The following is a 16120-nucleotide window of genomic DNA, read 5'->3' as shown; positions in this document are numbered from 1 at the left end:
GTTGGGTCTGTAACATCCCTGGCTTTACCAGCACTTGCAAAATAAGAACTGGTTCAAAAACCAGTCTATACGAAGAGGTTGAATGGTAATTGATGAATTAGATATCATAAACTTTGAAGTAAAAGAGCAATTTTTTTTAATCAACACTACCTTGCTTTGTATGTATTAGATCAGTGATGCTCCTATTATAGGTCACGATCCGAAAGTTGTGTCCTTGGAAGATTTTTCTTGGGAGAGCAAACCAACTTTGCAAATTGTATATTGCATCATCTAGAAAAGCAGTGCCATTGCTCATTTTCCATTGGTTGGCACCTGATAGACTGAACACTATTAAATTCACATTGACAAGGACATTATGTTGAGCACTTTGTTTGCAGTTGCATGAAGTTAATTGAAAAAGAAATTAAATGGCAGCTGCAGAGGTGGAAAATTCTTTGCACATCTATATAACAAAGCAAAAAAGTGTTTTATGGAATATATTTGTTTCAGCTTTACGTTTATAGGAAGGAAGGCTGCCTTTGTGCTTTTTGCTTCAATGTTCTGGCTTCTGAAAATTTAAGCCCTTGAAACCAGAATGACATGTTAATTGTGAGAGTGGAAGAAGCAGCCAGAAGTGCAAACTAGTTGAAGGCAGATTAGAACTGGTGTTGTGAGTAAGTTCTTCACACCGAGATCAACACATGAAATGGACCGCCAGGTAGAGACAAAACCACTGGAGATTGGGAAGAAGTCTAATCCAGGTACTTATGGGAGTTTGTAGAAATCCCATGGCCAGAGATAGAGAATTTCAGGAAGAGATGTGACTAATCCGATGGAGCACGTGAAGATGAGGGATGTGTGGAAACTGGAAGCATAGTTAATGAAATACTGAAGATCAGAGCAAGAAGTAACACCGTTGGTCATAAATGGAAGAGTTGAGTGAGAGGAGGGCCTGAGTCGGATTTGAAGAGTGTTTTTAAATCCTAGAAAAAGACGGGCATAGCTCTTACCCACAGGGTAAGGCTTTAGCAAGTCTGGTCTGACTAGTGCATAACGTCAAGACTTATTATTCTACTGTTCTGTCTATTAAATTTCAGCATTCTATCAACTTTTTTTATTTGGCCCACCACATTGTCTAGACATTGAGGGATGAGCCTACTATTAAGGACTTTAAAAAGGTCAGCGCAAGAAAAGGTATTTTAGCTCATCCGGCCTGATTCTAGACCCCATGTATCATTATTCTTCATGGATCCTCTCTGCTGCCACCTGTCGATCTGTTACTTTACAGCAACAACTTGTATTTATATAGCGACTTTAACGTAGTCAAATGTCCCAAGGCGCTTCACAGGAGCGTTATCAAACGAAATTTGATACCGAGCCACATAAGGAGCTATTAGGACAGGTGACCAAAAAACTTGGTCAAAGAGGTAGGGTTTAAGGAGCACTTAAGTTCCTTACCCCATTTCCCATGGGAGGGGGAAACAGGCAGTGCTGTTAATAGCTTCATAATCCTCAGTACTCTTTTTTTAACCGATACTGCTCCATCTCTTTTTTTAAAGGTGTTAACTGACCCGAGCCAGGTGCCTTTCGGGAGTGTGTTCGACATGCCCACTAACCTGTGGAGGGGGAAAAGTTTTTTTCTCATTTCGAACCTTGCTTGAAAATTTTGTAGCTGTAGAGGGTTTCATCTGTAAATGGGCTTTCCCTCTTTAAGTAGAATTTTTTAAAAAAGACAAATTGATGATAACCCGAATTAGTGAATACTAAGGTACTTCATTCATTGGCTGTAAAGCGCTTTGGGACATCCTGAGGTCGTGAACAGCTCGATATAAATGCAGGTTTTTCTAAAATTAACGATGTTATGAATATGGAAGTTTTTTTAAATATTCAGCTCTATCAGAGGAATTAAAGGCACATGGAGCTGCACCAGATGAGAAGGTGGTAATTACTGGCGTGTCTCGGGGATCATTTATTGTTTATCAATAATCTGAATCCGATAATTGACATTTGATTTGCTTTGCTACTACCATACGAAAGAAGAATCTGAAAGTGCGGACAGAAACCAAAGCACTAACACAAGGAATAAGTAGGAATAAGTGGACCAAGTACGTAGGGATGTGGCTCAGTTGGGGTGGGGGGGGTTGACTGACAAGTGCCGGATGTTTGTGAAGAAATGCCAGATAAGATTGGGGTAGGAGAATGCTGGAATTTAAGATGAACGGCAGATTATGTGACGCAACATAGGAGAGGTACTTGGGGGTTCTGATGGGTAGCTTTTTGAAACGATCAGCTCATTTTACAACACCAGCAAAGATGGTAAACCAGATACAAGGGTGTAGAGTTCCATTGACAAAACACAAGTCCCAGGGTGCTGATGTTGAGTTTGTATGGAGGACTAATTTGGCCCCACCTCAAGTACTGTATATGGTTCTGGTCACCAGACTGTAGCATGGAAATTTTGGCTGTAAAAAGGTTGGAGAAGGGCATGAAAACTGATAAAAGAAAAAAGACTGGCATTTATATAGCGCCTTTCACGACCACCGGATGTCCCAGAGCGCTTTACAGCCAATGAAGCTCCCACACAAACAGCAATGTGATAATGACCAGATAACCTGTTTTTGTTATGTTGAGTGAGGGATAAATATTGGCCAGGACACCAGGGATAACTCCCCTGCTCTTCTTCGAAATAGTGCCATGGGATCCTTTACGTCCACCTGAGGGGGCAGACGGGGCCTCGGTTTAATGTTTCATCCGAAAGATGGCATCTCTGACAGTACAGCACTCCCTTCTGTACTGCACTGGAGTGTCAGCCTAGCTTTATGTGCTCAAGTCTCTGGAGTAGGACTTAAACCCACAACCTTCTGACTCAGGCGAGGGTGTGACCAACTGAGCCACTGGCTGACGCACATTAGTGATTGGGCAGCTTAGCTATGAGAGAGGCTACAGAAAAGGGAATATTTACACGAGAAAAGAAAGTTCAGGGAGATCTCATTGAAGTTATCAAGATTCTCGAGGATATGGATTACTCCTAAATCCGCTTTTAAGTTCCTCTGCGTATTCAATCACACTCCTTGTTTACATTTACACCTTTGTTGACCAGTGAGTACTGCTTTATCAGTGTTAAATTTCCAATTACATAACCAAACTCAATCCTTTTGCAAATTTACACTGCATAATCTGTCTCGACTCTTTTCATTGTTTTAGTGTTATCAGCAAAATGGCCAAGTTTCCATTTTACCATCTAGATTATTGATGTAGATTAGTAACACGTGGTTCAAATTAACCCCTGTGGACTCCACTCAATACCTCCCTTTGACTAATGTTGTAAACCTAGAACCTGTGGAAGTTTACAGTACAGAAGGTGCCTTTTTAGCCCATCATCGCTGTGCCTGCTTTTCGCTAGAGCAATCCAAAACTAACACCAGCGCCCTGCTAACTTCCCTATATCCTTGTATATTCCTCTTTTTTACTGATATATTTGTAGACTACTTCTTCTTAGGCAGTCCCTCGGAACCGAGGATGACTTGCTTCCACATTAAAAATGAGTTTGCAGGTGACTGATGAGTCCAATGCGGGACCTACAGTCTCTGCCACAGGTGGGGCAGACGGTGGTTGAAGGGGCGGGTGGGTGGGGTGCTTGGGTTGACGTGCGCTCCTTGCGCTGCCTGCGCTTGGCTTCCACTTGCTCCCGGCAAAGAGACTCGAGGTGTTCGGCGCCTTCCCGGATGCTTCTCCTCCACTTTGTGTGGTCTTGGGCCAGGGATTCCCAGGTGTCGGTGGGGATGTTACACTTTTTCAAGGAGGCTTTGAGGGTGTCCTTGAAACGTTTTCTCTGCCCACCTGGGGCTCTCCTGCCGTGCCAGAGCTCTGAATAGAGCGCTTGTTTTGGGAGTCTCTACATTACAACAGTGACTACATTTCAAAAAGACATTGGCTGTAAAGCTCATTGGGACGTCCTGAGGTCGTAAAAGGTGCTATATAAATGCAAGCTGTTCTTTCTTTCGACTACTGTTTTTTTTCTAAGATTCTCATATTCTACTCTAACTTTCTTACCCCTCTCAACTTCTTTCCTTATTTTATCATATTCTCTTATTTTTATCATTCCTAAGCCCTATAAGCCATCTTTTTCAATTTTAGTTTCTAACCTGTTTATTTATCCACCACATCATGAAACTTAAAGGCGTCTCTTTTTTAAATGGTATATATTTTACACCTTTGCCATCTCCTTTTTATATAAAAAAAAAATCCTATTGTTGGATCTGCAGTCTTGCGTACCAATTTCTCTTTCCACCTCATCTCACTTGGCTCACTCTCATCTTTTTCTGCCCTATTCCAAGCTGGCGCCCTTGGTTTTGGCAGTAACTTTTCCCCTTTTTTGTTTGGAGGTTAACCCTTATTACTGTCACTGCTCCTGAGATGTTTACCCATAATTACCTCACTACCTGATCTATTTTATTACTTATAACTAGATCTAGAAATGTGTAGGGTGAGCGCCAAAAAGGCAACATACATTCGGGACACCTGGTTGCAATTGGACTCTACTACGACTCTCCTATTATAGTCTACCTGCTTCCCACACTCTTCCTACCCCCCTTTACGGAGCACTAATGTTGTTGAGGACCATCCTCCTCTGAGTCACTGTCCATCCCATTCTTCTCCAACATGTAAGCATCTGCAGGACTCACCCGGTAACCTGAGGGTTCCCTGCACTGTTAGTCCTGTCTCTCTCTGCTGCCCCTAGTGACTGTCGCCCACTTCTCTATATATTATCCCCGAGTCCTGAACTGTCTAGCCCATTCTTGACCACATTCTAGAGTGTACAATCTAGAAACATATTTTAATGACCTTCCCTCCAACATACGGTCAGAAACGGGGATGTTTGCTGATGACTGTACAGTGTTCAGCGCTATCCACAACTCCTCAGATAATGAAGCAGACCATGCCCGTATGCAACAAGACCTGGCCGACGTTCAGCCTTGGGCTGATAACGGGTAGGTAACATTCGTGCCACACAAGTGCCAGGCAATGACTATGTCCAACAAGCGAGAGTTTAACCACCTCCCCTTTCACATTCAATGGCATTACCATTGCCGAATCCCCCATTATCAACATCTTGGGGGGGTCATCATTGACCAGAAACTTAACTGGACAACCCACTTAAATACTATGGCAACAAGACCAGGTCAGAGGCTAGGTATTCTACGGCGAGTGTCTCGCCTCCTGACTCCCCCAAGTCTTTCCACCATCTACAAGGCACACGTAAGGCGTGTGATGGAATACTCTCCACTTGCCTGGATGACTGCAGCTCCAATAACACTCGAAGCTCGACACCATCCAGGACAAAGCAGCCTGCTTGATTGGCAACTCATCCACCACCTTAAACATTCACTCCCTCCACCACCTACAAGATGCACTGCAGCACCTCCCAAACTTGCGACCTCTTCCACCTAGAAAGACAAGGGCAGCAGGCGCATGGGAACACCACCACCTCTAAGTCACACACCATTCTGACTTAGAAGTATATCACCGATCCTTCAACATCGCTGGGTCAAAATCCTGGAACTTCCTAACAGCACTGTGGGAGTACCTTCACCACACAGACTGCAGTGGTTCAAGATGGCTCACCACCACCTTCTCAGGGCCAATTAGGGGTGGGTAATAAATGCTGGACTTGCCAGCGACGCCCACATCCCATAAACGAGTAAAAAAAAGCGCTCTTTCTGACGCTGTGGAGGGTGGCCAGTTGTTGCACGAGCACCAAGATCCTCTGCTCCAGAGACTCAATTTTCTAGCACTTGGTGCAAATGTGCTGCCCTTGGAAACACTGAGGAGTCATGATGGCTTACGAATATCAAGAGGGATCCCTGCACTGCTATCCCTGTGTGTCTAAGAAAAATGTAGTCTGAATTTCTACAACCAGAAAACTTGTAAGAATCATACTTTAATTAATTACTTTCTTCACATTAGTATTAATTATAGAGAAAAATAAATGCCGTTCAACACATCACTAGGTTCCCTGGGCTTTGAGGGCTGGGTTGCTGGGCCTTGTAGGGTGGGGAACCACAGATTGGACATCCTTGCTTTAGATATGGTTAGTCCAACAAAGATTGGGCAGCAACTTTGTGTTCGCGTCTTTGGTATATAACTCTAGTAAACTTGATAATCTTCCATTTTATCTTTCAAGGAACCGACTTCTTTCCTTACTGGTACTGGCAGAATGTTTTAGTACTTTGCTCAACATCTTTTTCCATCCTCACCTCTAGGGCCCTTTTCCAACCTCTAGTTAATCTCTTTCTTTCTCCTCAGAATTTCATCCTCATTACCACCTTTTAGTTCTTTCCTCATTCCTTTTTAAGTTTTCTCTTTCAGAACTGTATTTTTCCTGGTCTTTACAGGTCACGATTGCCAGATATTTTTGAGATGCATGTCTTGACGCCTGTTGACTTTATTCTTTTCTGTATTTCCTTTTATTTTAATGTTAGGCTTAATTAAATGTTAAGAAAACTATACCTTCAAGCAACGTTCTCGCAGCGGTCTGGAGGTCCCCCTCAGGCCGCTCACCGACTTTTCAATGGAAGAAATCGCGCATGCGCATAAATTTGAATGGGCCACGCAGCCAGTTAAAGGGACCGCGCACAAAAAGAAAATTAGAGGGAACATTGCCTTCAAGTCATTTTTTTTTAATATAAAGTTGAAAGTCTTTACAACTGACTTGACTGTCATTATTAAAATCCATCATCTTTTCTGAATGTACCATGTATTGATAGGACCTTTGTGGTGGGGAAACCCTTTACACGCCCTGTCATCTCACTGCATGGAAATTGTTACCAGTGAACTTGAGTCAACTGACAATGTCAGGAATGCAAAAGCAAAAAGAGCCGGATCCTCCACCACAATGTTTTGTTGCCTATGTGCAACTTGAGAATTCACTATCGCTTGCTGCTTTTTTTTTTTTGCCCACTCTGTTCTTGCCCTTTGTTCTGCCCTCTTCCCCGAGCCTGCCCTCCACTCCAGACCAGGCTGGAGTGCTTCCAGGTCTAGTCCGCAAACCAATCCCTGTCCCCTGTCCCCCCTGCTCCCCTCACCCCCCCACCCCCCCGATCCCTGCTTCACCTCAAGAGCTCACAGTCCAGTACCCAGCCACTCTCCAAACAATCTGCTCCGTTCCCAAGTCACCTCCATCCCAATCCCAGGAGAAGCCGCGATGATGCACGAGCTCCTGGGCAGCCTGTCCCCCTGCCACCTAATCCTGAAAGAGCAGGGGAGTGGGACTAATCGGCTAGCACTACCATAGAGCCAGCACAGGCATGATGGGCCGAGTGGCCTCCTGTGCTGTATCATTCTATGATTCGATAACCCACTGAATGTTGGTTGCCACCTTGGCGTATAATCTGGGATTTAACAAAGATAAAAGAGTACATTAGTAAAGGACACAAACCTGTAGAGACAGGGGTCAAAGGAAAAGGGAGACTGGCGGAAAGAATTATAAAGAGTCACGTACAAATACCAAAATGAGAAAGGTGAGACTTTTTTTTGTCCACAGGAGAGTCAGTAACATCTTTGTCACCCGTTTTAAGAAAAATAATTGGAATAAATTCCAATTTAGTATCTTGGAGCATTGGAAGACCTCATGTTGCAATAAAATACATTCTATAATATCTATAGTATACAGCAGAACAGTTATTCAGCAGAATGAAAATGCTATGTGAATGTCTTGTTGATCATTCCAATCAATCTACATCCATTTCTATAATTCTGTGCAAACGGCATTGAAACATGTCGTCTTTTCACTTGCATGTGACTTTGCTGAAGATAATATGAGGCTCTACCAGTTTCTGCCCTTCCACGCAAAAAGAAATTACCAAAATCCTTCTCATCCCAGCAGAAATTGCTGTATTGCAATAGGTCTTTCCCCAAGCTTTTTAATACCCACCAGTTGTGGCTACTTCGGGTGGGAGCAGGCTCCTGTGGAGAACAGGCCGTGTTGGGCCGAATGGCCTGTTTCTGTGCTTGTTAATACTATGTAATGTAATAAATTCTATGTAATTTACGCTGGAAAAGGGAACCTGTGTCTTTAAGGCTACAGGTTTGCTGCACAGGCCGAGTAGTTTGCGGTTGTTGTATTGCCACTCCGACTTCTCGGATTTTGCAGCGTTTCCTAAGCCAGTCTCCGGCTCCAAGCTGTACTACGCAGTCTATGGGGATCGGCGCAATGTTGCACGCACGTTCTCCTGCACAGCATATTGAAAGCGAAGAACCTAAGAAATAGGAGCAGGAGCAAGCCATACGGCCCCTCGAGCCTGCTCCGCCATTCAGCGAGATTGTGGCTGATCTTCTACCTCAGCTCCACTTTCCCGCTTGATTCCCTTAAGTGTCCAAAAATCTATCGATCGACTGAGCCTCCACCGCCCTCCGGCGTAGAGAATTCCAAAGATTCACCACCCTCTGAGTGATTAAATTTCTCCTCATCTCTCAGTCCAAAATGGCCGACCCTTTTAGGAATGGAAGACTAAGAACACAGAAAGATCAACGGTCTCAAAATACTTTGTTGCTCAGCTGCAGTACTGGACGTCCATCCGGCATCCCACTGGACGCCCGAACTCTGGGAGCAGGAGGTTGTGCCGTTACCGGTAGACAATGGACCCAAACTGGCCAGGCTTACTGCTGCAAAGTCAGAGCATCGCTGACTCTGGGGTTGTTGAGGCCACTTTTGCAGAAAAGAAAAGCAGCGCTACAAAAGTGATTAGTGCAGCTTTAGCGTAAGTCAGTGCCGCACTGGTATCAACCGCGCAGATGTTCAGTCTGATTTCAGTGCAGGTTTTATTTAGTACAGGTCTGTACCAACAATATTAAATGCTACAGCAGACCGAGAGAGTGTGGCTATCAGAGCTACGCGGTTCTGGATTACAGTAGTCCTTGGTACTGTCAGTGCAGCTTCACTAACGCTACTTGCAAGACCCCCCCAACCCAGTAAAGTCCAATGTCTGCAAGGTGCAAGTCTCGGTTTCGGTGCTGCTCGCAAAGCAAGGCACACGACAGGCTGCGGCAAAACCGCGATTCCAAGAAACTTCTGTCCAATGAAAACATTCTTCCCTTCAAGCTGGCCGCTCTTCTCTGGTGACAGTCTCGGTCGTCCGTCGTCAGCGCCTGTAGGAAGAACAAGACCAATGGTGAAACTGGCAGTGCTTTTCACTACTTCCCACCAACTCCTTCACTGCTAAAGATGCGCCGTATTATCACTCCATCTACTCCCTGCTCCTGGGAAAGGCACTTCTCTTGCCTTTTTTCAGATGCCCTAACTCATGTAACATACAATCGTACACCAGAGAGAACTGGCAAGCATCCCATGTGTGGACTGTGACTAATATTGCTGTGTTAGTGTAGAAGCAAGATGTTGGTTAATTCTCCCTCTTCTCCCCCCACCCCACCAGACGCAAAACAGCCGAGCCACATGGGTGCGGGCTGCAATATCAGATTTCACACTGGCAGTATGTAGGGAAAGGGAGGAAAACAATTGTAATTTTGACTCAATTGGTAGCACTCTTATCTCTAGCAGGAGATTGTGGGTTCAAGCCCCATACCAGTACCCGAGTGCATAATCTAAACCAACACCCTACAGGTTTTGTCTGCCCGCCAAGCCACTATACTGCTTCAGCTGTGGCTCAGTGGGCAGCACTCTCGTCTCCGAGTCACTGGGTTCAAGTCCCACTCCAGCGACTTGAGCACATGATCTAGGCTGACAGTCCCAGTGCAGTACTGAGGGATTGCAGCACTATTGGAGGTGCAGTCTTTTGGTTGAGACGTTAAACCTCTCAACTGGGCGTAAAAGATCCCATAGCACTATTTCGAAGAAGAGCAGGAGAGTTGTCCCCAGTGTCCCGGCCAATATTTATCCATCAACCAACACCTAAAAAACAGATGATCTGGTCATTATTTAATTGCTGTTTGTGGGAGCTTGCTGTGCACAAATTGGCTGCTGCGTTTCCTACATCACAACAGTGACTGCGCTTCAAAAGTGCTTCATTGGCTGTAAAGCGCTTTGGGACGTCCTGAGGTTGTGAAAGGTGCTGTATAAATACAAGTCTATCATTACAAAGAAGAGCAGGGAGTTCTCCAAGGTTTTGGCCAAGATTCTTCCTTCAATCACCAAAACATTCTTCCTTCAATCACCAAAGAAATAGATTAATTGGCCATTCATAGGGTGGATGGCAAAATTGCAACATTTGCAAAGGGGGGTTTAGAAGAGCCATTGAACCCACCTCGAAACTTTCCTGGGGCTTGCTCTGTTTGGTGCATGAACCGGTCTGTACTGGGTGAAGTCGGGAGGTAGACTTGTGGTGATTGTGGAAGCCCGGTTGTTAATTTTTGGCTGCAGGGAGAAGACGGACACCTTCTCCGTCCTCCCATTACTGTCGCTCCATTCTTCCTGAGAGGGGATCGCACTCGTGTCGGACGTCCTCGAGGAGGTAGATGCTCCCGGCTTCCTCAGAACTCTCTTACTCACATTAAGGTCCTTGGGTACGTGTTGCTTTTTCTTCCTGGAGTTAGCTTGATGGCTGTGCGCCCCTCGGGCCCCAGAATTGTTGGTCAAAGAGGAGAGGGATCCGAGGGAGTGCCGATGTTGCATTGAGCTCGGGGCTGGAGGTGAAATAGGTTTCTTTGGCTGTAACAGAGTGGAGTTTGAGCAAGTTACATTCTTTTTCTCTCTAGCAAAGTGCATCACAAACATATAAAGCAATTGCAACTCACTGCTCTGTACCCACCCACTGTGGTGCTGACCAGAGGTTGTGAAATAAGGCATCAGAGCTAAGGCCAATCCTATCCACAGGGGAGCACTGGGTAGCAATCAGGAATGGAAACCCAGACTGATTTTTCCACATTCCCACCCCAACTCCCTCCATCACTACTGAGACCAAAAGTAGTGCACTTACTGCTACCCCACATTAAGACTGGGGATTGAATCTGGGCCTTGTGGGCTAGTACCACACCACCCAGTGCCACCATCCACTAAGCCAGCAGAAGATCCAGAAATTAAATGCTAAATAATGTACTTTTAAAGTATGAGTTAGATCCACTGAATCTAAGTTTCCTTCACTTTCTCTGATTAAGACTAAAGCATCCCTAATCAGATTGATTCCAGGGCTTTTTCCTGAGAGAACTATCCACTGCATCTGCCCTGACCTGGGAATGGTAGGAATCTGTCACTGAGGAAAAAGTGGAAACTGTAGTGTATGTACCTTTAAGAGAGAACTACTTTTACAGCTCCTGTATACTGTAGTACCGGCAGTGACCACACCTGTATATAAGCCTTGAGCATGCCTCTGTACTGTTAGTCTTTAGACTACACTCCTGTTGATTGTTAATTTACAGCCTCCGTCTAGTTATTGGAAAACATCATACTTTAAGAATCACGAATTCAACAGTGGCGACGAGGTCGATTCGAATCTACCTGCAACTCTGCATTTCCTTTCAAGGATTCGCTCCGGGAGGACGGTGGAAGAAAGTCAAGGCCAGAAGCACGGGCGTCGACCACGAGCAACCGCCCAGTCATCCGGCAGAGAGTGAACATCGCAGGGGAGGCTGTTGAGAGCTGGGCTTGGTTCTCCAGCCACGACGATCCAGCAACAGACTGGCAACAGGTACAGCGCAGACCCTTCCCAGACAGCGGCGGATGGAGCCGACCGACGGCACAGAAAAGGCCGAGCAGCATCGACGGGGTAAGAGAGAGGGTGAAGCGCACAGGGCGCAGCCGGGGGTTGAAAACCGAGCGGCGTCGACGGAAAACAAAAAGAGAGAGAGGGTAAAGCAGCAGCCGGCTTCAGGACCGAGTGGTGGCAACGAGAGAGGCACACAGGAGAACGCGCAGAGCACAGCCAGGGCTCAAGGGATGAACAGCGTCCGCGGGGGAAAGAAAGGAAGCGCGGGAGACGCCATTGAGCCGCGGAGAAGAAGGGAGAGCGCGGGAGACGCCATTTTAGAAGCCGCAGCGGAGAAGAAGGGCGAGCGCGGGAAGAAAGGAAAGCACGGGAGACGCCACTTTGTGCCAGCGGAGAAGAAGGGAGAGCGCGGGAGACGCCATTTTAGACAGTTTAATCACACCTAGGGATGCCGAAGAGTGGCAGTATCACTGCGTTCGACAATGAAGTCGAAGATTGGGCGACATATGTGGAACGCATTGAGGTGCACTGCAAGGCGAATGAAGTGCCAGATGCTAAGAAAGCACTGGTTTTGTTGAATTCCATGGGTGCAAAAACTTATGGCTTACTGCAAAACCTAATAACCCCAGAGTAGCCAGTGGATAAGAATTTCGAAAGCATAGTGGAAATCCTACAGGACCACTTAAACCCCACACCGCTGCTGATAGCAGAAAGATTTAAGTTCCACAAAAGGAACCAGCATAAAGACGAAAGTAATGCTGAGTACTTAACGGAACTGCGCAAGCTATCGAAACACTGCCAGTTTGGATTGGGACCAGCAGATACGTTAAGGGACAAGTTTGTGTGTGGGCTTCAAAGTGAAGGAACCCAGAAACGGCTTCTATCAGAAAAGGATCTTACGCTGGACAAGGCTTTCAGCATGGCAGTATCACACGAAGCAGCTGCACGGGGCGCTGCAGAGATACAACGGAGACCGCAAGAATATGGCACCAATGAAATGTCATATGGAGCAGGGAAGTGTTATCGCTGCGGCAGAACAACACACGACCAGAAGGATTGTTGGTTCAAGGACCAAGTGTGCAGACAGTGTGGAAAAGCAGGACACATAGCAAGAGTCTGCAGGTCAGGGAAGAAAACCAGCAGCAAGAAATCTCCACAGGAGAAGTACAAAAAGGTACATAAGGTGATGGACAGTAGTTCAGACGAACAGAAAAGTGATACAGACTCCGGAAGCAAGGAGCTGGGTTGTCTGAAACTACATAAGGTAATTAAAATGGAGGATCACCAGACTATCTGGGTCACGCTCAAGATAGACGGAGTCCATGTGAAAATGGAATTGGACACAGGATCAGCCCTAACTGTAGTGTATGTACCCGTCTACCTTTAAGAGAACTATTGTATGTAACCGTCCACCTTTAAGAGAACTACTTTAGGTGTTGCACTACTTTGTTGGCTTCTGTATACTGTAATACCGACGGTGACCATACCGGTATATAAGTGCTGTGTCAGGATTTATTGGGCAGATTCGCCCTGACCTTCGAATAGTAAAGTCCTGTTTTAAGTTACTCTGGTAGTCTGTGTATTAATTAACTAAACAACCCACAGACTTTACAGTGGCGACGAGTCTGATCGTACCCTGCGGCAACAATACTTCCGAAGCAGTTAATGAGCGTCGAGAAGAGGCAACCGCCCTCGTCGTTCTGCTGGGAGAAAACTTGAGGCTGCAGAACTAGAATGGAGGAAGAATTTAGAGACAAAGACTCCCATCAGCAACAGGCACTGACTGTCCCTTCTGCCACGGTGGGGAGTGAGCCGATCAGCACGAGAAGCAAGGCGGCCACGGTGACTGTGAGTAAGGGAAAGTAAAAAGAATAACCGGATGATAAGGGCGGTGCACTCGACCACGGTCGAGGGGGAAAGGAGCCGGACAGAAGTCGGGTCCAGAGGCGCTGAGACTGGGGCAGCGTGGAGCAAGGAAGCCGCGGTACAGACAGGCTGGGGGACGCAACGGCATCGTGAGACAGCTAGACCGCGACCGGCGAAAAAGGCCGGGCAGCGACCGAAGCCACGAAGCGCTGCGACCGGGAACGTAGGCGCGGGAAGAGATAAACTCAGCCGCAGCCGGGGAGGGAAGCACCGGACTGCGAGAGGGCTGGGAGGCGCGATTGGGAGCCGAGCGAGCGGGAGAGGCAGAGCCGACCAAGGGAGACTGAGCGAGAGCCAGTCCAGTGGCTGAAACTGTTCTCCGTCAACGGGGTGTACCCAGCGCCGGTAGAGCCGAGCGAGCGGGAGAGAGACAGAACCCGAGCAAGGGAGACTGAGCGAGAGCCAGTCCAGCGGCTGAAACTGTTCTCCGTCAACGGGGTGTACCCAGCGCCGGTAGAGCCGAGCGAACGGGAGAGAGACAGAGCCCGAGCAAGGGGAACTGAGCGAGAGCCAGCCCAGCGGCTGAAACTGTTTGCCGTCAACGGGGTGTACCCAGCGCCGGTTGCCCTGCCGAGAAAAGGGAAAGCACTGAAGCCGACGCGCAGGCTGTGAACCTGAAAGCCAGCGGCCGTCGCCCGTGGGGAAAGTGTACCCCTCCCGCCAGGGAAGAAACGCGGGAAGCCGCCATTAGGCGGGGAAGAAGACAGAAGCGGGAAACCGCCATTGAAGTGGGCGGGGAGAGAAGATAAGCGCGGGAAACCACCATTTTCGCAGGAAACGCCATCTTGAAAAAAAAAAAATTTTAAAGAAATAATTCGTGGTGTTTATCAGGAAGAGAGGAAGACGCCTAAGCGTGGTAACATCAACGATTTTAATTCCGAGGTAGAAGACTGGGCCACGTATGTGGAACGCATTGAGATCTATTGTGAGGCCAATAAAATAGAAGAAGATGACAAAGCTATAACCTTGCTAAACTTGATGGGCGCGAAGACATACGGGCTCTTGAAGCATCTACTATCACCAGCTAAACCGGCGGATCAGACTTTTGATGATATTGTGACTGTTCTGAAGGATCACTTGAACCCCACACCGTTGATGTTGGCGGAACGATTCAAATTCTATGCGAGAACGCAAAGGAAAGACGAAAGCAACGCAGAATACTTGGTCGAACTGCGTAGACTAGCGAAACACTGCCAGTTTGGAGGGAATCTGACAGAGGCATTGCGAGACAAATTCGTGTGCGGAATGTCGAAGGAAGAAACACAAAAACGACTGCTCGAAGAGAACGATCTTACACTTGAGAAGGCTGTCCTTATTGCTGCATCGAACGAAGCCGCAGCGAAAGGAACGGCGGAAATGCAGCTAAAGGCAGCGGCACTCAGGGTGCAGCAAATTACTTCGGGTACAACGAAATGCTATCGTTGTGGGAAGACAACACACGACCAGAACCAATGCTGGTTTAAAAACCAAGAATGTAGGAAATGTGGCAAGCTCGGTCACATAGCTAAGGTATGCCGGTCAGGAAAGAAGACCAACAATAATGAGTCACCACAAAAGAGGTACAGAAAGGTACATGAGGTGACTAGGAAGAGTCCGGAAGAACAGAATTCGGACTCACACTCCAACTGCAAGGAACTGGATAGTCTGAGAATTCACAATGTGAGTAATGAAGCTGACCGACAAGCTATCTGGATCACACTACAGATTGCAAAAGTCCAAGTGAAAATGGAAGTGGACACCGGATCGGCGTTGACGGTCATGAATAAGCATGATTATAAAAAGTTATTCAAGCATATTCCTCTACGGGATACGGAACTAGTATTGAAGACATACACGGGGCACAAAGTATACCCCATCGGAAAGATAGAAGTCAAGGTGAGATACAAGGACAAAGAGCACCAAAGGATGGACCTGTATGTGTTGCCTGAGGGAGGTCCACCACTTCTGGGACGGGAGTGGATCAGGAAAATAAAGATAGACTGGCATTCACTAAACACCATGACGGTAGATTCCGGAAAGGAAGATGTCAAACCTGAACGGTTGTCCAGAATATTAGACGAAGCTAAAGAGGTATTCCAGCAAGGACTGGGAACACTGCGAGGAATTAAAGCAAAGGTTAAGATTGCAGAACATGCAAGCCCAAAATTTTTCAAAGCCAGATCGGTACCTTACGCGATACGACCTGCTGTGGAGGCAGAACTGGAAGAACTTGAACGATCAGGGGTACTGTCAAAAGTGGACTGGAGTGAGTGGGCCACGCCCATTGTTCCCGTCATGAAGTCTTCACCAAGTAACAAGCCAGGGGGACCGGGGAAGGTCCGCATCTGCGGAGACTTCAAGATCACAGTGAATCCGGTGCTTCACACGGTACAATACCCGCTTCCGCGGATTGAAGATATCTTTGCTTCGTTGGCTGGAGGGAAACACTTCACCAAGATAGACCTGGCACAGGCATACTTACAAATGGAAGTCGAGGAAGAGTCGCGTCAGTACCTCACCATCAACACACACAGAGGCTTGTATCGTTATAATAGACTGGTTTTTGGGGTAGCTTCGGC

At 46.8% G+C, this 16120-nt stretch overlaps 1 protein-coding gene across 1 annotated transcript in view; it reads right to left on the bottom strand.

The window, feature by feature from the left end:
* Nucleotides 1-7078: 7078 nt before the first annotated feature.
* Nucleotides 7079-16120, bottom strand: part of LOC147116963 (uncharacterized) — a 108126-nt gene continuing 99084 nt past the window's right edge. The window contains exons 10-11 of the mRNA XM_085987469.1: nucleotides 10239-10642; nucleotides 7079-9126 (exon numbers count right to left, since the gene is read on the bottom strand). Coding sequence (XP_085843595.1) covers nucleotides 9120-9126; nucleotides 10239-10642 — 411 coding nt within the window. The 3' untranslated portion in view covers nucleotides 7079-9119. The remainder of the gene's footprint in view (nucleotides 9127-10238; nucleotides 10643-16120) is intronic.

Source organism: Somniosus microcephalus, chromosome 5, assembly GCF_052327205.1.
Source record: "Somniosus microcephalus isolate GS21.2 chromosome 5, FLI_Smic_1.0, whole genome shotgun sequence".
Taxonomy (NCBI): Eukaryota; Metazoa; Chordata; class Chondrichthyes; order Squaliformes; family Somniosidae; genus Somniosus; species Somniosus microcephalus.
Note: the sequence above shows the minus strand (reverse complement) of the source record. Positions and strands in the feature narration are given on the sequence as shown.